The 23,478-nt window shown below is 37.9% G+C and overlaps 1 protein-coding gene across 2 annotated transcripts in view; it reads right to left on the minus strand.

Annotated features, from left to right (window-relative positions):
• TTC39B (tetratricopeptide repeat domain 39B) overlaps positions 1-23,478 on the minus strand; it is a 133,474-nt gene that overhangs the window by 23,962 nt on the left and 86,034 nt on the right. For both annotated transcript variants that reach the window (XM_027105888.1, XM_027105889.1), the window contains 8 exons: positions 19,321-19,388; positions 16,076-16,140; positions 5,494-5,599; positions 4,061-4,126; positions 2,405-2,513; positions 1,769-1,836; positions 1,624-1,683; positions 17-178 (listed from right to left, as the gene is read on the minus strand). In XM_027105888.1, the coding sequence (XP_026961689.1) occupies positions 17-178; positions 1,624-1,683; positions 1,769-1,836; positions 2,405-2,513; positions 4,061-4,126; positions 5,494-5,599; positions 16,076-16,140; positions 19,321-19,388 (704 nt within the window). The remainder of the gene's footprint in view (positions 1-16; positions 179-1,623; positions 1,684-1,768; positions 1,837-2,404; positions 2,514-4,060; positions 4,127-5,493; positions 5,600-16,075; positions 16,141-19,320; positions 19,389-23,478) is intronic.

The raw sequence follows: 23,478 nt of genomic DNA on the forward strand, positions 1-23,478 counted from the left end.
AATGAAACTACTTTACCTTGGACCATTTACTCTCTTTGCAAAGCAGATCTGAACAGTAATACGCCTCCCTCCAGTTTTGTTGGAATACAAAAATCCACATCAGCTCCCAATAACAGAGATGGTGAAACTGTTTCCATTCTTCTTGAACTGAAATGCATTTTCGAAATATCTCTTGTGCCTATAAGTCAATTGCATAAAGCTGATCATCCAGATATTAGACAAGGAGATAATAACCTAATGGAAAAATACATAAAACACTTTGTACAAAAAGAGCAAAATCATCACTCATGAAACCACTCAATACGACAACACATTCCTTTCCTTACATGCAACAATACAGTTAAATTTTGCCTCTTTATTTAACTTTGTGAGAGGGCCATGGAACTTTATAATGTGGGAGTAGCAAAGTTCCTTTCTTAAGTAAGATGTAAAATGCAGAAGTCCTTTAAGAAAAGATTTGACAATAAATTTAGAACTTCCAGAGGGTAAAATATACCTTAAACAAAGTTAAAGGCAATGGACAGACTGGGAGAAGATATCGCTATATGCGTAACAGGCAAAGGATCAACCCTTATACAGCAATTTTATAAAATCCTTAAAAAAAGACAAACAACTCAGTGGGAAAATTGTTTAAAGATATAAACAGGACATTAGAGAAAAAGATAATGAGTGGCAAATATACGTATGAAGAAATTTTTACACTGGAAAAGATAAATTAAAAAATCAGATTATCATTTTTCAGCCATCACATTGGCAAAAATAAAACAGATAAATAATGACCAGAGTTGCCAAAGAGCACTGAAAACAAGTATTCTCATATCTTTACAGGAGTTTAAATGGACTAGCCTTGTTAGGAGGGCAAGTTGTCTGAATTTATCAAAATGCAAACATCTTTGACCTAGAAATCCTCATTATCAGAATCGATCTTATATAAATACACTTTTGCACAGAAATATACACATAATAATGTTTACAACAGCATTATGTATAGTAGCCAAATGTCTATCAATAGTGGGCTGCTTTAATAAGTACAGTATATCCATCTCATTGAATGAAACCCAGCCATCAAAAAGAATGAGGAAGATTTAGAAATACTAACCTGGAAAGAAATCCAAGGTGTATTGTAAGTAGAAAAAAATCAAATCAAGGAAAAATACATGTTTGACCCCATTTGTGTAGAAGAAAATTGTTCATGAGTATATTTATATAAAAGGCTATTCACTCTTCTTCTTCAAGGGAATTAGTGAATAATTTCCTTTGATGGGGAGCACACATGTAGTACAGTGGAGTGACCTTTATGCAGGGGCAAGATTCCAAAGCCAACATGTAATACCGAGATGGATAGTAGTCAAAGATTTTTGAAAGCCCCTTAAACTGCCCAACTGTATTTCTATATCCTACCCTGAATTGCCTCAGGTACTTTATGTGCAAATGTAGAGTATATTCAGTAGTTTACTATATATCATAGAGTGCATCCACACAATTAACTTTTGGCTTTTTAATTACATATTTTCCCTTTATTTCTGTCTAGTGCATATAGCTGGACTTGCTCATATGGAATGGGTGCACTACGCAACTCCACCATATAGACAGCCCCCCAAATGACCCCTTCAAATAAATTACCTCTTCCACATTTCCTTTCAGCAGCTCTATCCGGCCATGATAAAACAACATGAGGGAGCCCTGCGGAGGGAGAAACAGACTGTTCAATGGTCAACCCTGGTTGATTGATTATGGTTGAAAAAGACACTTGAAATTCTAAGCGTACATTTGGAAACTGCTGGAGGTAGGGTTCAAGGAGACGCTCTGCTTCCACAACATTCACTTCTCCTGTACCTAGAAATTTAACAGGAAAAGCCTCAGTCTTCAAGAAATGTGGTTGACATTTATAACTATTTCTCCAAATTTTCATTAAAATATAGCAAAGACCTATTCATGGAAAACATGAAAACTGTTAATTTGTCATTTTAATATTTGGGAAATAAAAGAAGACAAGTCTCATCTATGACTTTAGTTTAAGAAAGCTCTAGGGCAAATTCTTAGGAGCAGAGGTGGTTGCCTTCAGTTCCTAATTGAAATTTCTGGTTTTAATAGCAATACTGAACTTATTTTAACCAAAAATTTAATTTTCTGCTAAAAAAAGAAATGTAATATGCTAAAAATAGATCACCTTAAACAAGCTTTATAGAATTTTTTAGCTGAGAACAGATTACAACGAATTTGACGAAAGAAACCCTCCACCCGCTCTGCCCAATGTTACTATGAGAAATGTCACAATTTTTCACTTTTGCTCAAAAAAAAGGTAAATACAGACTACGGCCTCTTACTGATTTTTCTAAATTCTTACTTACTCAGATGAAAGATAATCAACTTTCAATGATGTGAAATATAATCCAGTCCTTACCAAGTATCAGGGAGATATAAGTATGAAAAGCTAGCATAGTTAAGCAGCACAGTGGAGACCTCATGCTTCTTCCTAAGGCACCTTCCCGTAACTGCAGGATGCCCAACTCCTATGGGAATTAGAGGCATTTTAGAATGAGAAGAGCATGATTGAAACATCATATTCAGAGACTTTAAAATGCTAGCTCATGGATCCCCACTCTCCAGGAAGGTGGGGTTTATTTTTCAAGAGCTTAGAATAGCAGTAGTATCTAACTAGAAGCAAATTTTACATTTTAAACTGGCATAAGACAATCTCCCAAATTCTTATATCATGTGATCTTAGGGAGAGAAAAAGGTAGAGCTCATTTCATAGAAAATGCTGTATTTCTCTTATATAAATATTAATTTATTAAAACATATTGAGGATCTAAGTACAAAATGCTACGGTGGGTATGAATATATACAGTTCTATGTCTTCAAAGACCTTTCCATCAAATAGCGAAGGTAGTACATGAACACATCATTTTATTGGAATATGGCAAGGGCCATGAGAAAGATAAGTAAATGATTCTGAAAGTTAGGAATACTTGAGCTTTGTTGGGAGAAGATAAGAGAAAGCTTTGTGGAATAGGTGACATTTGTCTCAATCCTAATGGATGGAGAGGCTCTCAAGAGACACTATTTGGGAGGATGCCAGTTGGGGAAGACATCCAAAACAGACACCAGCAGAAGCATGGAAACAGAAAAGCACAGGGTCTATCTGGTGAACAACCATTTGCCCAGTTTAGCAGGAACACTGGGGAAGCAAAAAGGATGGGTAGTAGGCTAGAAGCACTGGCTAGAATCAGATCCTAGGGCCCTTGAATCCATGCTGTAGTTTGGACTTCATTCAAGGGGCAAGTTGGAGCTACTAAAGAAATAAGGTGGAAGATGAATAGTAGAGGGGAAGGGTAACAATGAAACACAGAGTCTGAATAGATAGATCATATCAGGAAGGGATCACCATAAATACATAATACTTATGGAGAACCTGGACAGTGGAATAAATAGGGAAAAAAATTACAGCTTCTTGTACCTGTTCTCATCTATTTCTCAAAACCTGCTCTCTGGACTAACAGGGACAACTTTTGCAATAAGGCAACTCTGGTAATAGCATATTGAGTGTTATGATTAATACATGTTATACACTACAAAAACAACCACACAGAACTATAACAAACAAAACTCGTGGAAAACAAATTTCCTTGCTTAGTTTTATAGTGAAACGTGTAAAAACAAGGAAAACCAAAACAACTGCAACTATGCTTGATCCATACGAATCACAAAACGTTAGACAGGGAAATCTAGCCTAATTTCTTGGTTTTGCAGGAAACTCTGGGGTTGCAGAAATGTTAGGGAAGCATATTTTAACCTCACGTGAGTACTAAAGATCCAGCAAGCAGCAATATTAGTAAAACATAAATTTTAATCCCAGAATTTAAATAACAAAGATGAAAAATTTTAACTTTCAATAGAAAAACCATCTCTTAACTCCTGAAAAATATAATCAAAACCCAATGCCTCTTTGTTGTTCTGAAAACAAATTGCTAGTTATGAGGACATGTTGTATTTCCCTCATATTCAATAAATAACTTTTATTTTCCTTGTCAAAATTAAGAAAAAATTAATTTTGTACCCTATTTCCAGAAAATCCTATAAATTCTAGTAGTCTGATAATCCGTGCTGGTAAAAGGGACAGCATCTGTAAGAAAAAAAATACAAGTGTACTTAGTGTTAGTACATCTAACTGTAGATAAATGTTAAACTCTAACCAACTTAAAGTTTTAATGATTCAGTAATATGAAAAATTAGAACCAAGTTTAAACCACTGGACACATCTCAGTCACCACATACTGCACCTAGTATAATCATTACTTGTGACTTAATTTCATTTAGTTAAGACAATACACCTAAAAAATTAAAAACAAAACAAAACAAAACACCTGGCTTTTTCAGAATGCTCTAAAGAACACTTGCTCCTTTCATGTGGGTTGATAAAGTGATGAGAAGATAACCCCCAGTGTCCACCTCCAAACAGTGTTTCTTTTAGCATCCTTTTCCAAAAGCAAAAGTCTGTTGTATCCTTCATATATGCAGGCGTGACCCAGAAGTAGACACCTACAGCACTACAGCCCCTCTCTGGGACATCCCTAAAGAGTAGGATAAAGGGAAGTTCTCCCAGGGCTTAACTTTGAGCAGTGCCCTGTTTGTTCACTTTGCTTGGAAGGAGAAATGGCCATATATGCAATTATTTACTGATTCATGGGTGTTTGCCAGTGGTTTGGTTGGATGGTCAGGGCTTTAGAAAGAACATGATGGGAAAATTGATGACAAGGAGCTCTGGGAAAGAGGTATACGGACAGACATCTCAGAATGGGCAAAAAATGTGAAGATGTTTGTGTCCCATGCGAATGTTCACCAAAGGCTGACCTCAGCAGAGGAAGATTTTAATAATCAAGTGGATAGGGTGATTCATTTTGTGGACACTAGCCAGCCTCTCTCCTCAGCCACCTCTGTCATCAACCAATGGGCTCATGAACAAAGCGGCCACGGTAGTGTATACACTTGTGTGGGATTCCCTTTACTACTTAATTTTCTCACCAATTCCAGTCAAACCTTAATATCAAAATATCTAAATAATATAGCAATTGGACAGATATCTACTCAAACCCTTCATCTACCCCAGAGCTTCATCATCCCTCAAACTATATTGTTCCCTCACCTATTTTCAATTTCAGAGCCACCATTGCTATAGCAATAATATTTCTGATGTGGACATAGAACTGAATTTCAAGCTCCTTATTACCAAAAAGTGTTACTAGTCCATTCAGAGAGCTGCATGCTTCCCTTATTATACAATCGAAAACTATTCTGAGCATGTGCAGAACTTTACAGCACATTCTGGCCAAAGCCCCCACTGGTTCACAGCACAAGAAAACTGATCCCACTGTAGCCACTTGCCAACCAAACCCAGGTAGTGGTTCAGGGTGAGGTTCAAATGCAGTAGCAGAGGCACTGAAAACCTAAGGTTCTTGTACAAAAGATTCTAGTTGCTTTCTGATCACTTACCAAATTAAAGGCCCCTATTCCAAGCTTGACGCCACCTTCAAACTCATAGAAGAACTGCTGCTCAACTTTGTTCTTCTGAATTACGTGCAGGATAGAAAGACATTCTCTGGATTGAAGAAAACAGTTATACTGTAAGTTTACTATGACACTGAAAACTAATTTTAAGTCAAATTTTGCATTTACATACCATAAGATAAATGTCATTAGCCAAAATACCAGAGAATTTTTAAGTGGATGAAGCTGTGCTGCGTTTACTTTTTTTCTTTTTTTAGTTTGCCGATATTTTATTTTATTTTTTAATACATCTTTATTGGAGTATAATTGCTTCACAATGCTGTGCTAGTTTCTGTTGTACAACAAAGTGAGTCAGCCATATGCATACATATATCCCCATATCCCCTTCCTCTTGAGCCTCCCTCCCATCCTCCCTATCCCACCCCTCTACTGGGTAATCATCATTAAGGAAAAACGACACACTCATTTCTACACTGTTTATCAGCACAATCTTTCTGGGCTTAAAGCAAAAGAGGGTTCAAATATCAGCAAGCATGACTCAGGAGCCAAAGGACCGCAGGACTGTGATCTCACAGTTTCCCAGCATGTGTTAGAGGAGACTTCCTAGGAATGCTCAGTCTCTCAGCCGTTGTGCACACTTCAGCAACCTACCCTCCACTGAGTAACTGAGGTGCTACTGACAAAAAGACTTGAATTTCAGCATGATCACCATGGTCTCAAATAGACCGAAATAAAACTCACAACTAGGAAAGATTGAAAGAGGAAAGCAAGCTTGATCACAATTGCCTGCAACTGTCCTCTTATTTTTCCCTCTTCCATCCAAGCCAATCTTCCTGATTTCTCATTTTAATTAATTTTCCATGCATTTTTCCCTTTCCCTTCACATCTTCAAAAGGCAAATACTTAATCAGAGAAATGCAGATGAAAACAATGACAAAGATGTAAAACTTGGCAATAACCAGAAATTGCTTATCAAACTGACAGATATATTTTTTAAAGGTAGTAAGAAATAGCCAGATATTATGTATCACCTGGTGTGATGCACTTACAAATCATGCAACTTCACTTATGATGTATTCTAGCCAAATGCAACTAACCTGAATCTAATTTCCACTTTACAGGAAATATAAAGGCCTACAGGAATGCTATGGACTGAACTATATTTCCCCCAAATTCATATGTTGAAGCTCTAATCCCCCCACCCAGTGTGACTGTATTTGAAGACAGAGATTTTAGGAAGCAATTAAGGATACATGAGGTCATAAGGGTGGGGTCCTCCTCTGATAAGATTGGTGGCCTTATAAGAGGAAGGTCTCTCATTGCCATGTGAGGACACAGTGAGAAGGTGGCTGTCTGCAAGCCAAGAAGAGAGTCCTCACCAGAACCTGATCATGCTGGTACCCAGATCTTGGACTTTCATCCTCCAGAACTGTGAAGAAATAAATTTCTGTTGCTTATGCCATCCAGTGTATGATATTTTGTTATGGCAGCCTGAGCTGACTATGACAAGGAACAAGCTAAATGAAAACTCAAGGAAGCCACCAAACAAATCTGTGCATATCCTGCAGGACAAATGGGTTGTGCTTTTCAACAACTCTCATGAATATAGAGACTCTTCTAGAATAAGATGTATTTAATGAACATAAACACTGGATGTTCAAGGCAGTCTTGGGTTGGATCCTGGTACTGACATTCCAGCAGTAAAAGAGATTTGGGGCCAACAGGCAAAATTTGAAGATGGATTGAGTATTATATGAAATGAAGACTTGTTGACACGAAAAAGTAAAGATCATTAACTGAAAAAAGCAGGTTAAAAAATAGTACATACAATGTGATCTCATTTTCGTTTAAAAAAATATATATCTTTAGATACATGTAGAAAATATTCTGAAAGAATATATACTAAGATGTTAACAGCCATAATTACTGGGTGATAAGTATATAGTGTGTGTGTGTATTTTAATATTTGCTCATCCACGTTTTCCTATTTTCCAAAATATATACGCCATTTTTGTGATAAAAACCATTATTTTAATTTTTTAAATAGAAAACCAGTGCTGGCAAAGGTAAGAACAAATAGACACATTCATTTATTTATGGTAAAATGGTAGTTATAGTAAAGAGGTTGGCAACCTATTGGAACATAGTCACACCCATTTACTTATAGTCTATGGCTGCTTACACCTTGCGGTCATAGAGTTGAGTAGTTGGGACAGAGATCTTACAACCCACAAGCCTAAACACTTACTGTCTGGTATTTTAAGAAAAAGTTTGCCAATCCAATTATTCTTCAGAATAATTTTGCAATATATATCAGAAATCTTACACACATGCATACCTTTGAACCAACAAATCTAATTTTATTCTAAGGAAATAGCATGGATACACACAAAACTTGACCTATAAGGAAAGATACTGTATTACTACCTACAATAAAAATTTATAAACAAACTAAATAGGCAACAACCGGAAATTGGTTACGAAGATAGTTGCATGCATGCATACATTTATACATACACGTGTAGTATATCCAAATAGTGGAATACTGTGGAGCCATTAAAAGCCATGATGAATTAAAAATACTTAATGATCTAAAATTTTCTGACATGAAGTGAAAAAAGAAATTTCAAAATGACACAAAGCATATAATCTCACTGTATAAAAAGATAATTATATATGCTTATATACATGCACAAAACTTCAAATGTCAAAATATCAACAGGATGGCAGGATATGCATATTATGTTCAGAGTTATTTTCTGTGTAAATGTTCTATTTGCTGATAATAGATGATTATTACAAAATGCTCAAATAATATGGAGAAACCCTAAGTGTCCCTACACAATCATCCCACAGAGAGACGGTCACTGTTAACAGCCTGGTACATAATTTTCTAGTTGTTTTTATGCTTTACAAAGAATGCAATCTTTAGAAAACACAAATGGGATCACATAGTATATACTCTTCAATAGATTATATTGACAATTTTCCATGAAAATGCATGAAAGCTACCTTATTCTTTAACAAGTGCATATTATTCCATTCTATGGAATAATTTATTTAACCAAATTCCTATTCTTAAATTTTCAAGTTGTTTCAAAATATTCCATATTACAAACAATGCTGCTAAAGTGTTCTTATACCTTCATCAAGTACTTTCCTATATCAAGTACTATAACTATATTTATACCATCCTAACTGTTCATAGGATAAATTCTTAGAAAAAGAACTTCTGAGATTGAAGGTAATGCATATTCTTAATTTTGGTATATACTGCCAGAACATCCTTCATAAAAACTCTATCAGTTTAGACCCCCCAACCTATGAGTTTCTCACACTGTCATTTGCCCTGAACCATTTATATCACATTTCTATTTGTATTTTTTATTACGGGATATTTTTGCCATGATGAAAATTTATATGTTTATTTGGTCAAGTTAGTCTTCTATGCTTTCTGATTTTATGTCACACTTTAAAAGGCTTCTGAAATTGACATCATATATCTACATATATGACACACTGAGAAGGACACCACATCACTTCTATAGTATTCTTGCCATAGAAAAATCTGAATTTAATCATTAAGCAACATTAGATAAGTCCACCTTGAGCAATGGTCTAAAAAATAGCTGCCCAGTATTCTTCAAAAATGTCAAGGTCCTGAAAGACAAAGAAAGACTGAGGGACTCTTCCAGATTAAAACTGACTAAGGAGACGTAACAACTAAATGTGACATCCAGAATCCTGGAGTGAATCCTGGACCAGAATAAGGACACTGGTGGGACAATCAGAAAAATTTGAGTAAAGTCAATGAAGTAGTTAATAATAGTATATCAATGTTCATTTCCTGGTTTTAATAATTATACTGTGGTTCCATAAGATGTTAACATTTGTATATTGGAAGAATATATGATAATTCTTTGTAAAAATTCTGGAATCATTTCAAAGTGAAAAATTTTTAAATAAATCAAAAGTTTAAAGGCCTTTGTGCTTTAGGACTATAAAAAGACTTTCCTATGTTTTGGTTGTACTCTTCTAAAAATATTTTCATATCAAATCTATATGGAATGTATCATTTTTTTATTTTTTGAATTTTATTTATACAGCAGGTTCTTATTAGTCATTAATTTTATACACATCAGTGTATATATGTCAATCCCAATCGCCCAATTCATCAAACCACCTCCCCCAAGCCCCCGCCGCTTTACTCCCTTGGTGTCCATAAGTGTGTTCTCTACATCTGTGTCTCAATTTCTGCCCTGCAAACTGGTTCAACTGTACCATTTTTCTAGGTTCCACATGTATGCGTTAATATATGATATTTGTTTTTCTCTTTCGGACTTACTGAAGGAACAGTTTGCTAGTATTCTGTTGAGGATTTTTACATTTATATTCATCAGTGATATTGGTCTGTAATTTTCTTTTTTTGTAGTATCTTTGGTTGGTTTTGGTATCAGGGTGATGGTGGACTCATAGAATGAGTTTGGGAGTGTTCCTTCCTCTGTAATTTTTTGGAAGAGTTTGAGAAGGATGGGTATTAGCTCTTCTCTAAATGTTTGATAGAATTCACCTGTGAAGCCATCTGGTCCTGGACTTTTGTTTGTTGGAAGATTTTTAATCACAGTTTCAATTTCATTATTTGTGATTGGTCTGTTCATATTTTCTATTTCTTCCTGGTTCAGTCTTGGAAGGTTATACCTTTCTAAGAATTTGTCCATTTCTTCCAGGTTGTCCATTTTATTGGCATAGAGTTGCTTGTAGCAGTCTCTTAGGATGCTTTGTATTACTGTGGTGTCTGTTGTAACTTCTCCTTTTTCATTGCTAATTTTATTGATTTGAGTCCTCTCCCTCTTTTCTTGATGAGTCTGGCTAACGGGTTTATCAATTTTGTTTATCTTCTTGAAGAGCCAGCTTTCACTTTTATTGATCTTTGCTATTGTTTTCTTTGTTTCTATTTCATTTATTTCTGCTCTGATCTTTATGATTTCTTTCCTTCTGCTAACTTTGGGGTTTTTTGTTCTTCTTTCTCTACTTCCTTTAGGTGTAAGGTTAGATTGTTTGAGATTTTTCTTGTTTCTTGAGGTAGGCCTGTATAGCTATAAACATCCCTCTTAGAAATGCTTTTGCTGCATCCCATAGGTTTTGGATTGTCGTGTTTCCATTGTCATTTGTCTCGAGGTATTTTTTTATTTCCTCTTTCATTTCTTCAGTGATCTCTTGGTTGTTTAGCAACGTATTGTTTAGCCTCCATGTGTTTGTGGTTTTTTCTTCTTTTTCGCTGTTATTCATTTCTAATCTCATAGTGTTGTGGTCAGAAAAGATACTTGATATGATTGCTATTTTCTTAAATTTACTGAGGCTTGATTTGTGACCCAAGATGTGATCTATCCTAGAGAATGTTCCATGTGCACTTGAGAAGAAAGTGTAATCTGCTGTTTGGGGATGGAATGTCCTATAAATATCAATTAAATCTATCTGGTCTACTGTGTCATTTAAAGCTTGTGTTTCCTTATTAATTTTCTGTTTGGATGATCTGTCCATTGGTGTAAGTGAGGTATTAAAGTCTACCACTATTATTGTGTCACTGTCAATACCCTCTTTTAGAGCTGTTAGCAATTGCCTTATGTATTGAGGTGCTCCTATGTTGGGTGCATATATATTTATAATTGTTATATCTTCTTCTTGGATTGATCCCTTGATCATTATGTAGTGTCCTTCCTTGTCTCTTGTAACATTCTTTATTTTAAAGTCTATTTTATCTGATATGAGTATTGCTACTCCAGCTTTCTTTTGATTTCCATTTGCATGGAATATCTTTTTCCATCCCCTCACTTTCAGTCTGTATGTGTCCCTAGGTCTGAAGTGGGTCTCTTGTAGACAGCATATATATGGGTCTTGTTTTTGTATCCATTCAGCAAGCCTGTGTCTTTTGGTTGGAGCATTTAATCCATTCATGTTTAAGGTAATTATTGATATGTATTTTCCTATGACCATTTTCTTAAGTGTTTTGGGTTTGTTTTTGTAGGTCCTTTTCTTCTCTTGTGTTTCCCACTTAGAGGAGTTCCTTTAACATTTGTTGTAGAGCTGGTTTGGTGGTGCTGAATTCTCTTAGCTTTTGCTTGTCTGTAAAGCTTTTGATTTCTCCATCGAATCTGAATGAGATCCTTTCCGGGTAGAGTAATCTTGGTTGTAGGTTCTTCCCTTTCATCACTTTAAGTATATCATGCCACTCCCTTCTGGCTTGTAGAGTTTCTGCTGAGAAATCAGCTGTTAACTTTGTGGGAATTCCCTTGTATGTTATTTGTCATTTTTCCCTTGCTGCTTTCAATAATTGTTCTTTTTCTTTAATTTTTGCCAATTTGATTATTATGTGTCTCGGCGTGTTTCTCCTTGGGTTTATCCTGTATGGGACTCTCTGTGCTTCCTGGACTTGGGTGGCTATTTCCTTTTCCACATTAGGGAAGTTTCGACTATAATCTCTTCAAATATTTTCTCTGGTCCTTTCGCTCTCTCTTCTCCTTCTGGGACTCCTATAATGCGAATGTGGTTGCATTTAATGTTGTCCCAGAGGTCTCTTAGGCTGTCTTCATTTCTTTTCATTCTTTTTTCTTTATTCTGTTCTGCAGCAGTGAATTCCACCATTCTGTCTTCCAGGTCACTTATCCGTTCTTCTGCCTCAGTTATTCTGCTATTGATTCCTTCTAGTGTAGTTTTCATTTCAGTTATTGTATTATTCATCTCTGTTTGTTTGTTCTTTAAATCTTCTAGGTCTTTGTTAAACATTTCTTGCATGTTCTCGATCTTTGCCTCCATTCTTTTTCCAAGGTCCTGGGTCATCTTCACTATCATTATTCTGAATTCTTTTTCTGGAAGGTTGCCTATCTCCACTTCATTTAGTTGTTTTTCTGGGGTTTTATCTTGTTCCTTCATCTGGTACATAGCCCTCTGCCTTTTCATCTTGTCTATCTTTCTGTGAATGTGGTTTTTGTTCCACAGGCTGCAGGATTGTAGTTCTTCTTGATTCTGCTGTCTGCCCTCTGATGGATGAGGCTATCTAAGAGGCTTGTGCAAGTTTCCTGATGGGAGGGACTGGTGGTGGGTAGAGCTGACTGTTTCTCTCTGGAATGTATCTTTTATACAGTCTTTTTTCCAAAACGAAGAGCCAATTTTCCCAAAACCATTTATTAAAGTACCCATATTTTCCCACTGATTTTAAAGAGATTTATGTATATATAGGTTTTTAGTATGCTTTGAATTCGCTGGTAAATGTACGTGTGTGTACACAGAAGTGCATGCATGATGTGCACGCACACAGGCATGCACACGCATGTATGCGCGCACGCGCGCACACACACACGTTTCTAAGCCCTATGTTCCATTCCACTGATATATATTTCTGTGCCATTACAAGACTATTTTAATTCCTTTGGTTTTTAAGTTTTGATGACTGAAAAAGCAATCAACTCTTTAACATTCTTTTATATCTTCTAAAAAATATTTCAAGAGGAAAAGTAAAAACAATATATCAGGTTCCCCAAATCCACTCCCTTCCAGGATTTTGAATGGAATATAATTTTATGAAATCATGTTGGGTAAAAGCATCTCTTAAAATACTAAATCTTCATTCTGCTTCCAGTAATAGCAGGGTGGCTTATATTAGATTAACCCTCCCACAGATAACAATTATAAACTCTGGACAAAATGCAAAATGCATATTTAAAATATATTGGTAGGCACTGGAAACTGAAAAAAAAAAGTAATGGGAAACTGGAGAAGGGTTGAAATTTGAAAAAAGAGAACAACTCTTGAAGGGACCTTAAGTTTATATGGCTAGTCACCTGGAAGTACTCCCTAGTACACTTGGTGCAGGACGCCTAGAACTTACACAGAAAGCCACAGTCTTATTGGCTTCAAAAGGAGCCCAGAGTTCAAATCTGCCAGATTACCTATAAGGTAATGGGGGAATTTTCAGATAGGAGAGAACCACATAGGAGGGAAACACCAAAATCAGTGTTAGAACTCCACTCAAATTCTTGGCTGATTCATGATCTATGTGAGCACTGGGGAAACTCCAAAGAAAAGCAGAGACAAGACAGAAGAAGTAATGGAACCAAGATTTCAGATGCTGCCCACTACCAAAGAGTTAAGAGTATGGGCTCTAAGTCTAGTCAAGTCAAATGCTTCCCAGAGCAAGAATCAGCACTATTCTGAGAAAGAAAACAGAACCTAGAGTCTCTACAATGTATCACTATCTAGTGTACAATCAAAAAATTATTGACTTGATAACAGAAAAACATGACATATAGTCAGGAGAAAAAGCAGGCAATAGAAACTGACCCCAAGACAGCCCAGATGTTGAGATAATGTCTAATCTGAAGAAAACAATTTTTTTAAATGAACAGCAGCTCAGTGACCTAGTAAACAAAATCAGGTGACTAACATGTAATTGGGGTCTCAGAAGGAGAAAAGTGAGAATGGAGCAGAAAAAAATACTTGAAGAAATAATAGCTACACATTTCTCAAAGCCATACTTAAGCACATCAGTCAATGTGCTAAGAATAAAAAATACAAGTCTTCAAAGCAGCCAGAAGAAATGACAAATTACAGACAAGGGAAAAATAATTAAAATAATAGCTGACTTATGATCAGAAACAACAGAGGTTATAATACAATGGATTGACAGTTTTAAAGGGGCAAAAGAAGAAAAGAAAAAGAAAACCTTGTAACTCGAGAATACTATACTGAGCAAAAACAGCCTTCAAAAATAAAGATGTGGGCTTCCCTGGTGGCGCAGTGGTTGAGTGTCCACCTGCCGATGCAGGGGACACGGGTTCATGCCCCGGTCCAGGAAGATCCCACATGCTGTGGAGCAGCTAGGCCCGTGAGCCATGGTTGCTGAGCCTGTGCTCTGCAATGGGAGAGGCCACAACAGTGAGAGGTTTGCGTACCGCAAAAAAATAAATAAATAAAAAATAAAGATGGGGCTTCCCTGGTGGCGCAGTGGTTGAGAGTCCGCCTGCCGATGCAGGGGACATGGGTTTGTGCCCTGGTCTGGGAAGATCCCACATGCCGCGGAGCGGCTGGGCCCGTGAGCCATGGCTGCTGAGCCTGCGAGTCCGGAGCCTGTGCTCCTCAACGGGAGAGGCCACAACAGTGAGAGGCCTGCGTATCGCCAAAAATAAATAAATAAATAATAAAGGTGTTTTCAGGTAAATGAAACATTGAGAATTGATGAAAGTAGACACACACTGTAAGAAATCTTAAAAGAAATGCTTCAGTCTGAAATTAGACAGGAATGAATGAACACCAAAAATGGTAAATATATGGGTTAATAGTGAAGACCATGACATAAAATTGTTTAAAGCAAAAGGTGGGTACCACTCTGTGGAGTGTGTAATATACATACGTGTACTATTGTAAGAATAGTATAAAAGACAACAGGTGGTAAATGAAACTATACTTTTGCAAAGTTCTTATACTTGTGCAATGGTACAATATTAACTCTAAGTTGACTATGATAAGTTAAGAAGGCTATTATAATCACTAGAGCAAACACTTAAAAAAATTAAAGAGGGCTATAGCTAAGAAAACAATGGAAGGATTCCACTGGAATACATATTTTTTTTTATTTAAAGCAAAAGAAGGCAGAAAAATAAGGGGGGGGACAAATAAGGCAAAGGAAAAAAGCAAAATGGTACTCACAAGTGCAAACATATTAACTGTCACACTGAGTAAAGAAGCAAGATCAAATTAAGCATGTTTACAAAAAATGCAAATTAAATACAAAACAAAGATAGGTTTAAAGTAAAAGAATATATGCCATGCAAATAGTAATGATAAAAAAGCATGAGTAGCTTTATCAATATCAGACAAAACAGATTTCAAGACAAGGAATATTATAAGGAGTTACATAGGAACATTTTATAATGATGAAAGATTAATTCATTAGGAAGATAAAACAATTAAAATATATATAAGCCCAATAATAGAGGTTCTAAATATACAAAGCAAATACTGACAGAACTAAAAGGAGAAATGGATGACTCCAGAATCAAAGCTGAAGATTTTTAACTCTGTGAGTAAAGGACAGGACAACTAGATAAAAATCAGTAAGGATATAGAAGATGTGAATGACACTATGGTCCACTTTAATTGAACATCTGAATCACTGCAGAACTTCATTGGAGCAGTGATGTTCTAGAGTCTGAACCAAACACATACCTGTACATACCTGTCATTTTAAATTTATAAATTGTTTTTAGGAGAGAGAAACTAAGATTATCTAATCAGAAATTATGTAAGTACTTTTCTTTACAGCTATTTTTCTTTTAAAACTGCATTTAAACTTAAATTGTGTTGTCCTATGGCATTGAATACACCTCAGTAAGCCAAAAATCAAGTGCACTTTTACCAACACGAAATTTTAAAAAACATAGTCATACTGACTGAGAACTTTGAAGTATAAAATGGTACATAGTACAAGAATCACTTAGAAACCACAAGAACGTGGTCAAAAAGGTACAAACCCTGTTAAAATATTTTTTATAAATCTTAATTTTTAACTTACTTATATATTTGGTAACTTGTTCTAATTTTGAGTCCACCTTTGATGAAGTTGATCATATTTTCATCCTGAAAACAATTAAATAATTAGATCATTTAGCAAAAGATTCTTAAACTGTCCCCATAGCTGTGTAGCTGCAAGATTAGAACAAAACACTATCTTTTGAGGATATGATTTTTAAATTAAACCATTCTTCTTGCTTTACATCTGAAATGCTTTTTTGTCATTTTTCTTCCAAGTTAGAGGACAACAAAAAGGAAACATTTCTTAAATCCTTGCATTACTTTAAGGAAGTAAGGAAGTAATCCTCATCAATTTGGGGCCATAAAGGTTAGTCCAAACGTACTTCAATAAACATCATCAACTACTGAGCAACTTTCTTCTGGGTTCAATGGAATTCAAAATGGCTGACTTTAAGGATATGCTCCAAGGACTTTCCTGTCTGTCTTACTCCAAGTAATGGGATTATGGTTCTTCTTTAGAGGGGACTTTAGCAGGCAGTCTATTTAACATTGTGAATTTCATTCATATACATTTCCAGACCACAGATAACTGATCTGGATTCTAAAGTTGCTGTCACTTATATGAAATACTGTTTAGGGGAAAAGAGATCACTTCTCTTGGCCTGATGGTCATCAGCCATAAAACTGGGTCAGCTGGCCTAAATGAATGACCTTTTTAGGGTGAGCATTCTAGGATTCCAAGAGTCTCCTATTAAAGCATATCACATAACTGCCTGAGGGCTTCCGTGGTGGGGCAGTGGTTGAGAGTCCACCTGCCGATGCAGGGGTCACGGGTTCGTGCCCCGGTCCGGGAGGATCCCACATGCTGCAGAGCGGCTGGGCCCGTGAGCCATGGCCACTGAGCCTGTGAGTCCGGAGCCTATGCTCCATAACGGGAGAGGCCACAGCAGTGAGAGGCCCACGTACCGCAAAAAAAAATAATAATAAAAATTAAAAAATAATAACTGCTTGGAAGATGTTACTCTAATAGAAGGTGCTAATGGAGATAGTCCCATGCTTTTCTAGTCCGTTAATATCAGAAAGCTGCTCTGGTATTGATTTCCTGTGCACTTGAGCATCCTTCCGAAACAAAAGAAGAACTAATTTGAGTTTGTTAATGTCATCAGTTACTTAAATACTTAATCTTTAAATTATTAAAAGAATCAATAAATGTAAAATTCACTATGCAATTTAAATGTTTATGTTCTGATTTTAAGGAATCTTATGGTTACACAAATTCCAATACTGGCCAGGAAAGAATTTCTTCAATTGGACTCAAATCTAACTCAAATAAGAATATTTCATTTCAGGATTCACCAAACATTTGCTGAATGCCTATTTTACAGCAGGCACCCAAACACAAAATCAGACAAAAGCAACACAACTCGCTAAGGGATGAAGACATGCATGGATGGAGACATGTGGGGGATGTCATGACAGCACAAAGGTGGGCGGGGATGTGAAGAGGTCCACAAAAGCCTCCTGGAAGCATCAATGCTTAAAGCACACACATACACACACACACAAAAAAGATTGGGAAGTAACCAGCTGAAGGAAGGAAGGCAAGGTAGGTATGAACTTTGCAAGCAAAAAAAAAAAAAAAAAAAACGCTCAGGGAAGCATTCAAGACCCTGGTGTGCTTGGCTTGGCCATCTGTGCATATATAACTCAGCACTGCTGCAGAAACCTGCTGCAAAAAAGGGAATGACTAAGGAATAAGAAAGCTACCTGTGCTGTACCTGTGCCACTCAAGTATGCAACATACCTGCCAGTAGCAGTTGAGGACATTGGTAAGAGGGGAGTAGGGAACTGGCGGGGAGATACCAGTTTGGTTAGAAAAAGCCTTCCCCGTGTGTGATATTCAGATACAGAACCACTGCCATAGTCAATGAGGGCTACTAAATGCTGAAGCAGAGACATGCCCAGGTGAAATTCTCATCTTTGAGAGGGTGCACATTTGCACAATGGAGAGTGAGCTGGAGGGAAGAGAAACTACAGACCGAAGGTCCCTGGGTTGCCATGCAGTCTAGGGAAGAGCTGACAAGCCCCCCACTAGAACAATTATAGTCAGAATAAAGAGGAAGAGACGGAGCTGATAAACCTTGAAAAGGTAAAAGCAGCACGACCACGAGCCTGGCTGGACACAGAGGCATGAGGAAGAGGGGAGCCGTGGATAGCTCCCAGATGCTGAACTACAAGCCCCCCAGACATAAAAAACAAAAACCTTTCAAATCAATGATTTTATTATCAAATTATCATTTGAAAAACACATCAGAAAAAACTGGGGGCCTCCGTGACTAGCCTTATGTTTACTGAGGCAGTAAGACTGTTGTTTTCAACCAGCCGTCATAATAGGTGGGGTTTTAGGAAACAGGGCCCTACACCAGACTGACTTAATTTTACTTAACCAGAATCCAACCTAAGAGGTCACCCTCCAGAAAAAGAGAAAAGCAACTCTCAGTTCAATGTAAATCATTGAGATTGAGGAAGATTTTCCATCTTCCAGTTGAATTTCTGCCCCCTTACAATCTCCACCCCACTTCTACCCCACTTGTATCCATCCCCGCCACCTGTGTGGCCACCACGTTAAAATCCATATTTGTTAGAAGACCTGGAAGCTACAATGACAGGCAAGGTACTGACGGTAACAGTTCCTGGAGGTGAAATTTGAATGCCCCATGAGAAAAGGAGTCATGGTTTTGTTTAGTGACTTTTTTTAACTGCCCTTCCAAAATAAGAAATAAAAGGGGAATGAAAATACAAAGAGCGGGGAAATAAAATCTGAGGTATACACGGGAAGGTTGGCTCTCGACGCATGCATAACTAAGCTTTGCTGAAGCATCTGATGCAAGAAGGCAACAGCCAAGGATGCTGAAGCCTCCTCCAGCCGGTCACTCCCGTGTGCAGCCCTCCACCATTAGCAAGCACGAAGAGGGATACCCCTCACAGTTCTCATACGGAGCAGCAGCCTGAAATCAGGTGAGGTAGTTGCAAGGCAGCTTCTTCAAAAGGCAGTGGTTGCCAATAAAGCGAAGTTCAAAACAGAATTTTAAGTGCATTTGAGTAGGAAAAAAAAAAAACCCAGGGTCTTCTTTCAGCCAAAGTTTATCAGTAATAACAAATATCTTCCACTACGACTCTAAGTCAGAAGAACTGAAGCACTGACATAGAACGAGCCACATTTCTTCTATGTCGTACTTGGCAGGCTTCCTGGGCGACGCTGATTCTAAGCCAAATGTTCATTACCTGCACAAACGTGAGGGCTGCTTTCTGTAGGAGGCACTCGGCATAACAGATTTCGGCATGCATTTCCTCTATTAAAGACAAATAAAAATATATTAAGGAAAATCCCATATCCACAGTAATTGCTCTGAGATGTTCGGAAAAGACGGGTAGATAAATGAGCCCAAGGGAGACAATAAAAACCTAGGTTGCTTTGGTGCTTCCATAAAAGTGGAATGCTGACCTCAGTTCTCAGGCCCTCAGCAAGAATTTTCCAGAATGCATGAAATGCTTCGGGGAAGTTATCTTTGGCTCCATTCACATATAACTGCCAAGAGTCAGGCCCCTGGTGTCAAAGACCCAAACTCAGCTCACCAAAATGTAAAAACCAAAATGTAAAAGCAATTCTTGGAAAAAAGGAAACAACTTATCTTTTAACTTAACGGGAACAGGCAAGTTTAACACAGTTATAGATTGGAAATCTAACTTAAATACACTAATTCTACCTTCTAAAACATGAAGGCATGATAGTCATGACAATGGTTAGGCATGCTATTAACTTGAAGAGAAAGCAGTAATTCCCTAGGGTTCTAGGAAAAAGAACTGGCCTGCATGCCCAACTCATGACTCCTCATTCAGGGAAGACTTGATGTAAAAAAGTTCACACTAGCACAGTTTGGGGCTATTGGGATCACTGAGATATCTAGTGCAGGAACAAGGCACTCACAAAAGGGCTACATAAAACTACGTATGTATCCCTGGGACACGGGGAGTGCCCCAAAACACGTGGCCTATCCATGATACCTGCAGAGATTGGGGAGGGAGAAATCTTTGCATTTTCTTTTTTTTTTTTTTTGCATAAACAAAATCAGCAGATTCCCATTTTATCCATGGGATGCAAACTGGTGTGTTATTTAAGTAAATGAGCTTTGGGGTATTTCACGGCCTAGGTGGCAGGGAAGGCCCTGCCACGTACTAGTTGTAGAACCTCGAGCAAGCTACCCTCCCTCTCTCTGCTGGTTTCCTTGTTCCTAAAGTCCAGCTAATGACATCTCTACTTCAGAGCAGAAGAATTCAACCAGGTGCTGCCTGTGAAGCTCACTGGGCAGAGTAAGCCCTCAATATGCAACAGCTACTTTCACTAAGATTACTGCCCTTGGTCCATGTCGTGCTTTTTGCCAAAAGTTCAGAAAGTAGAACATCTTTATGTGATGTAAGTAACTGAAAAACGGGGTATCTCTGTGTTAATGGGAACATTGTTGAATCTAACTGGATAAGAACTAGCGCTTTATTGCTTTCACTTACACACACAGGACCCCTCCCGACCACACACACACACACACACACACACACACACACACACACTGTCTCACACACACACTCACACACACACACACACACTACTAGTTCTCACAAACAGGTTCACTTTCCTGCCACGCTCATATTCCAAAGGCTGATTTACAAAGAAGCAACAATGCAACTAAGATCTTCCAACAGCACGCATAAGATGGGGCCAGACGCACAACAGGCCAAAGTCGAGGAGCTGTGGCCCCCCGCGCAGTCTGGCAGCATCAGCAGCCACAGTCTCCGTCCTTCGGAACACCTCACCTCCAAGTGTGCCCCTGAATTTTCTCCGTGTGTTCAGTGGGAGAAAAACTGGTAACTTTTATTTTTACAGACTCACTTGAATATCCTCCTTCCAGGGAAACTTGTAACAAAGTGGGAATTGTTAGTAATTATTCACTTTGAAAGCCTGCTCAGTAACCAGATGGCTGGCTTGGGGCATGTGCCAAGAAGGCAGGGAAGCGGCTGCTGGGAGAGAAGCAACATGAGCAAAGGCAAGGAGCACGGAGCCCTGCGTGGCAAGTCCAGCGATGCACCTTTGGCTGAAGCACGAGGTGTGTGCAGGGACGAGTGGGCAATGGGCCTGGAAACGTAAGTCGGGGCTGAATTATGGACGACCTTGAATATCAGAGTCTGGGCTTCATTTGGTAGACAATGGTGAGTCCTTGCAGACATCTGAGCAGAAGGGCAGATGGATCAGAGTTAAGCTAAAGATGGACAAGGCAAAGAGCAGCACAAACGACGTAACAAGAAGCCAGAGATAAAAGGGAAGAAAGTTTGAACTCTGTATTCTGCACGTAAGGAATCTTCATATGAAATTCCTTGCACATCCTAAGCACTGTATATAAACGTCGGTTTTTAAAGGCAATTTGAAAGCCATTTAGGGCAATATGCCAGCCATGAGGAAGGAAGAATGGGTGTGTCCCATGTTAAACCCACAAAAAGTTTAATTAAATATCCTCGCTCCTGCAGAAAACCAGCCATTCAAGGATGGAAATGGAAATTACCAAGAGGAAAAACAAAGTGCACCCTAAATCCACAATGTTTTGACATGCTCCCTTGAACACAAAGTCTGTTTGGGTTGCAGCAACAGCCAAACTCATTAGGAATAAATGCAATTTAATTTATAAAAGTCTTATTTCTTCACTCTGATTGATTTATATTGGGCAGCCCTTAGCTCTCAAAATTAGACATTTGGCATTTACAAATAGGTACCTACCAGAACATCTTTTAATTACAAATGCCTCAGTTCACGGAAGGAAATATCTTCATTATGCACTGAACTGTCAGCTAAGCATGCCTTCAGACATAAAAGTCTAAATAAACCTTATTTCAGAATAGGTTCAAGTCACAGCCTGATTTATTTTCATAATTTTTAAATTAAGACCTTATTTTTTAAGAGTAGTTTTAGGTTCACAGAAAAATTGAGGGGAAGGTACAGAGATTTCCCATATATCCCTTTCCCCCCAAAACACGCATAACCTCTCCCATTATCAACATGCCCTCCAAAGTGGTACATTTGTTACAAGTGACAAACCTCCACTGACACATCATAATTACCCAAAGTCCGCAGTTTACATTAGCCTGAACTCTTGGTGTTGCACATTCTATGGGTTTGGACAAATGTATAATGACATGTATCTATCATTATGGTGTCAGTATTTTTCACTGCCCTAAAAATTCTGTGTTCCACCTATTCATCCCCGGGCAACCATTGACCTTTTTACTGTCTCCATAGTTTTGCCTTTTCCAGAATCTTATATGCTTGGAATCATACAGTAGGTTGCCTTTTCAGATTGGTGTCTTTCACTTAGGAATATGCATTTAAGGCTCCTACATGTCTTTTCATGGCTTGATAGCTCATTTCTTTTTAGCACTGCATAATATTCCACTGTCTGGATGTACCATACTTTATTATTTATCCATTCACCTATTGAAGGACAAGTTCTGAATAAAGCTGCCATAAACATTCATTTGCAGATTTTGGGGTTAACACAAGTTTTCAGCTCCTAGTTTTGTAAGAAACTACCATACTATCTTCCAAAGCGGCTGTACCATTTGCATTCCCACCAGCCATGAATGAGAGTTCCTGTTCCTCCACATCCTCACCAACATTTGGTGTCGTCAGTGTTCCAGATTTTGGACACTCTCATAGGTGTGTAGTGGTATCTCATTGCTGTTTATTTTTCAATATTTCTAAATATGCCACGCCCAAAGACACAATAAAAAGATAAGAACAGTACCATCTATTTTCAAGATGTCTGACACAGAAATAATTCAACATTTCCTTCATCCATATGTGACACATTTCGTGCCCTTTTCTACCCAACTACAGGAGAAGGTGTGGGGTTATGTGGCTTAGGGAAAGGCAGATCGGGTTTGAACTCTGCTCTGCTAAGCAGGTAATCTTGGACCATTTGTCTAATCTCTCTGAACATCACTTTCTAGTCTATAAAAAGGAGGTTACACAGGTTAGATTGGACAATGCTAAGGAAAGCATCAACGACAGTGTCTCACACATAGAGAGTGCCTTTAAAAAATAGGGCATTGGGCTTCTCTGGTGGCGCAGTGGTTGAGAGTCCGCCTGCCGATGCAGGGGACACGGGTTCGTGCCCCAGTCCGGGAAGATCCCACATGCCACAGAGCGGCTGGGCCATGGCTGCTGAGCCTGCACGTCCGGAGCCTGTGCTCCACAACGGGAGAGGCCACAACAGTGAGAGGCCCGTGTACCGCAAAAAAAAAAAAAAAAAAAAAAATAGGGCATTATTATGTTTTAAGTTATTATTATTATTCATATTTATACCAATAATACCATGCCATTCTTTTGTAAACTAAGGT

This window comes from Aethalodelphis obliquidens, unplaced genomic scaffold (assembly GCF_003676395.1).
Source record: "Aethalodelphis obliquidens isolate GAN/ISIS:26980383/991018 unplaced genomic scaffold, ASM367639v1 scaffold7, whole genome shotgun sequence".
NCBI lineage: Eukaryota > Metazoa > Chordata > Mammalia > Artiodactyla > Delphinidae > Aethalodelphis > Aethalodelphis obliquidens.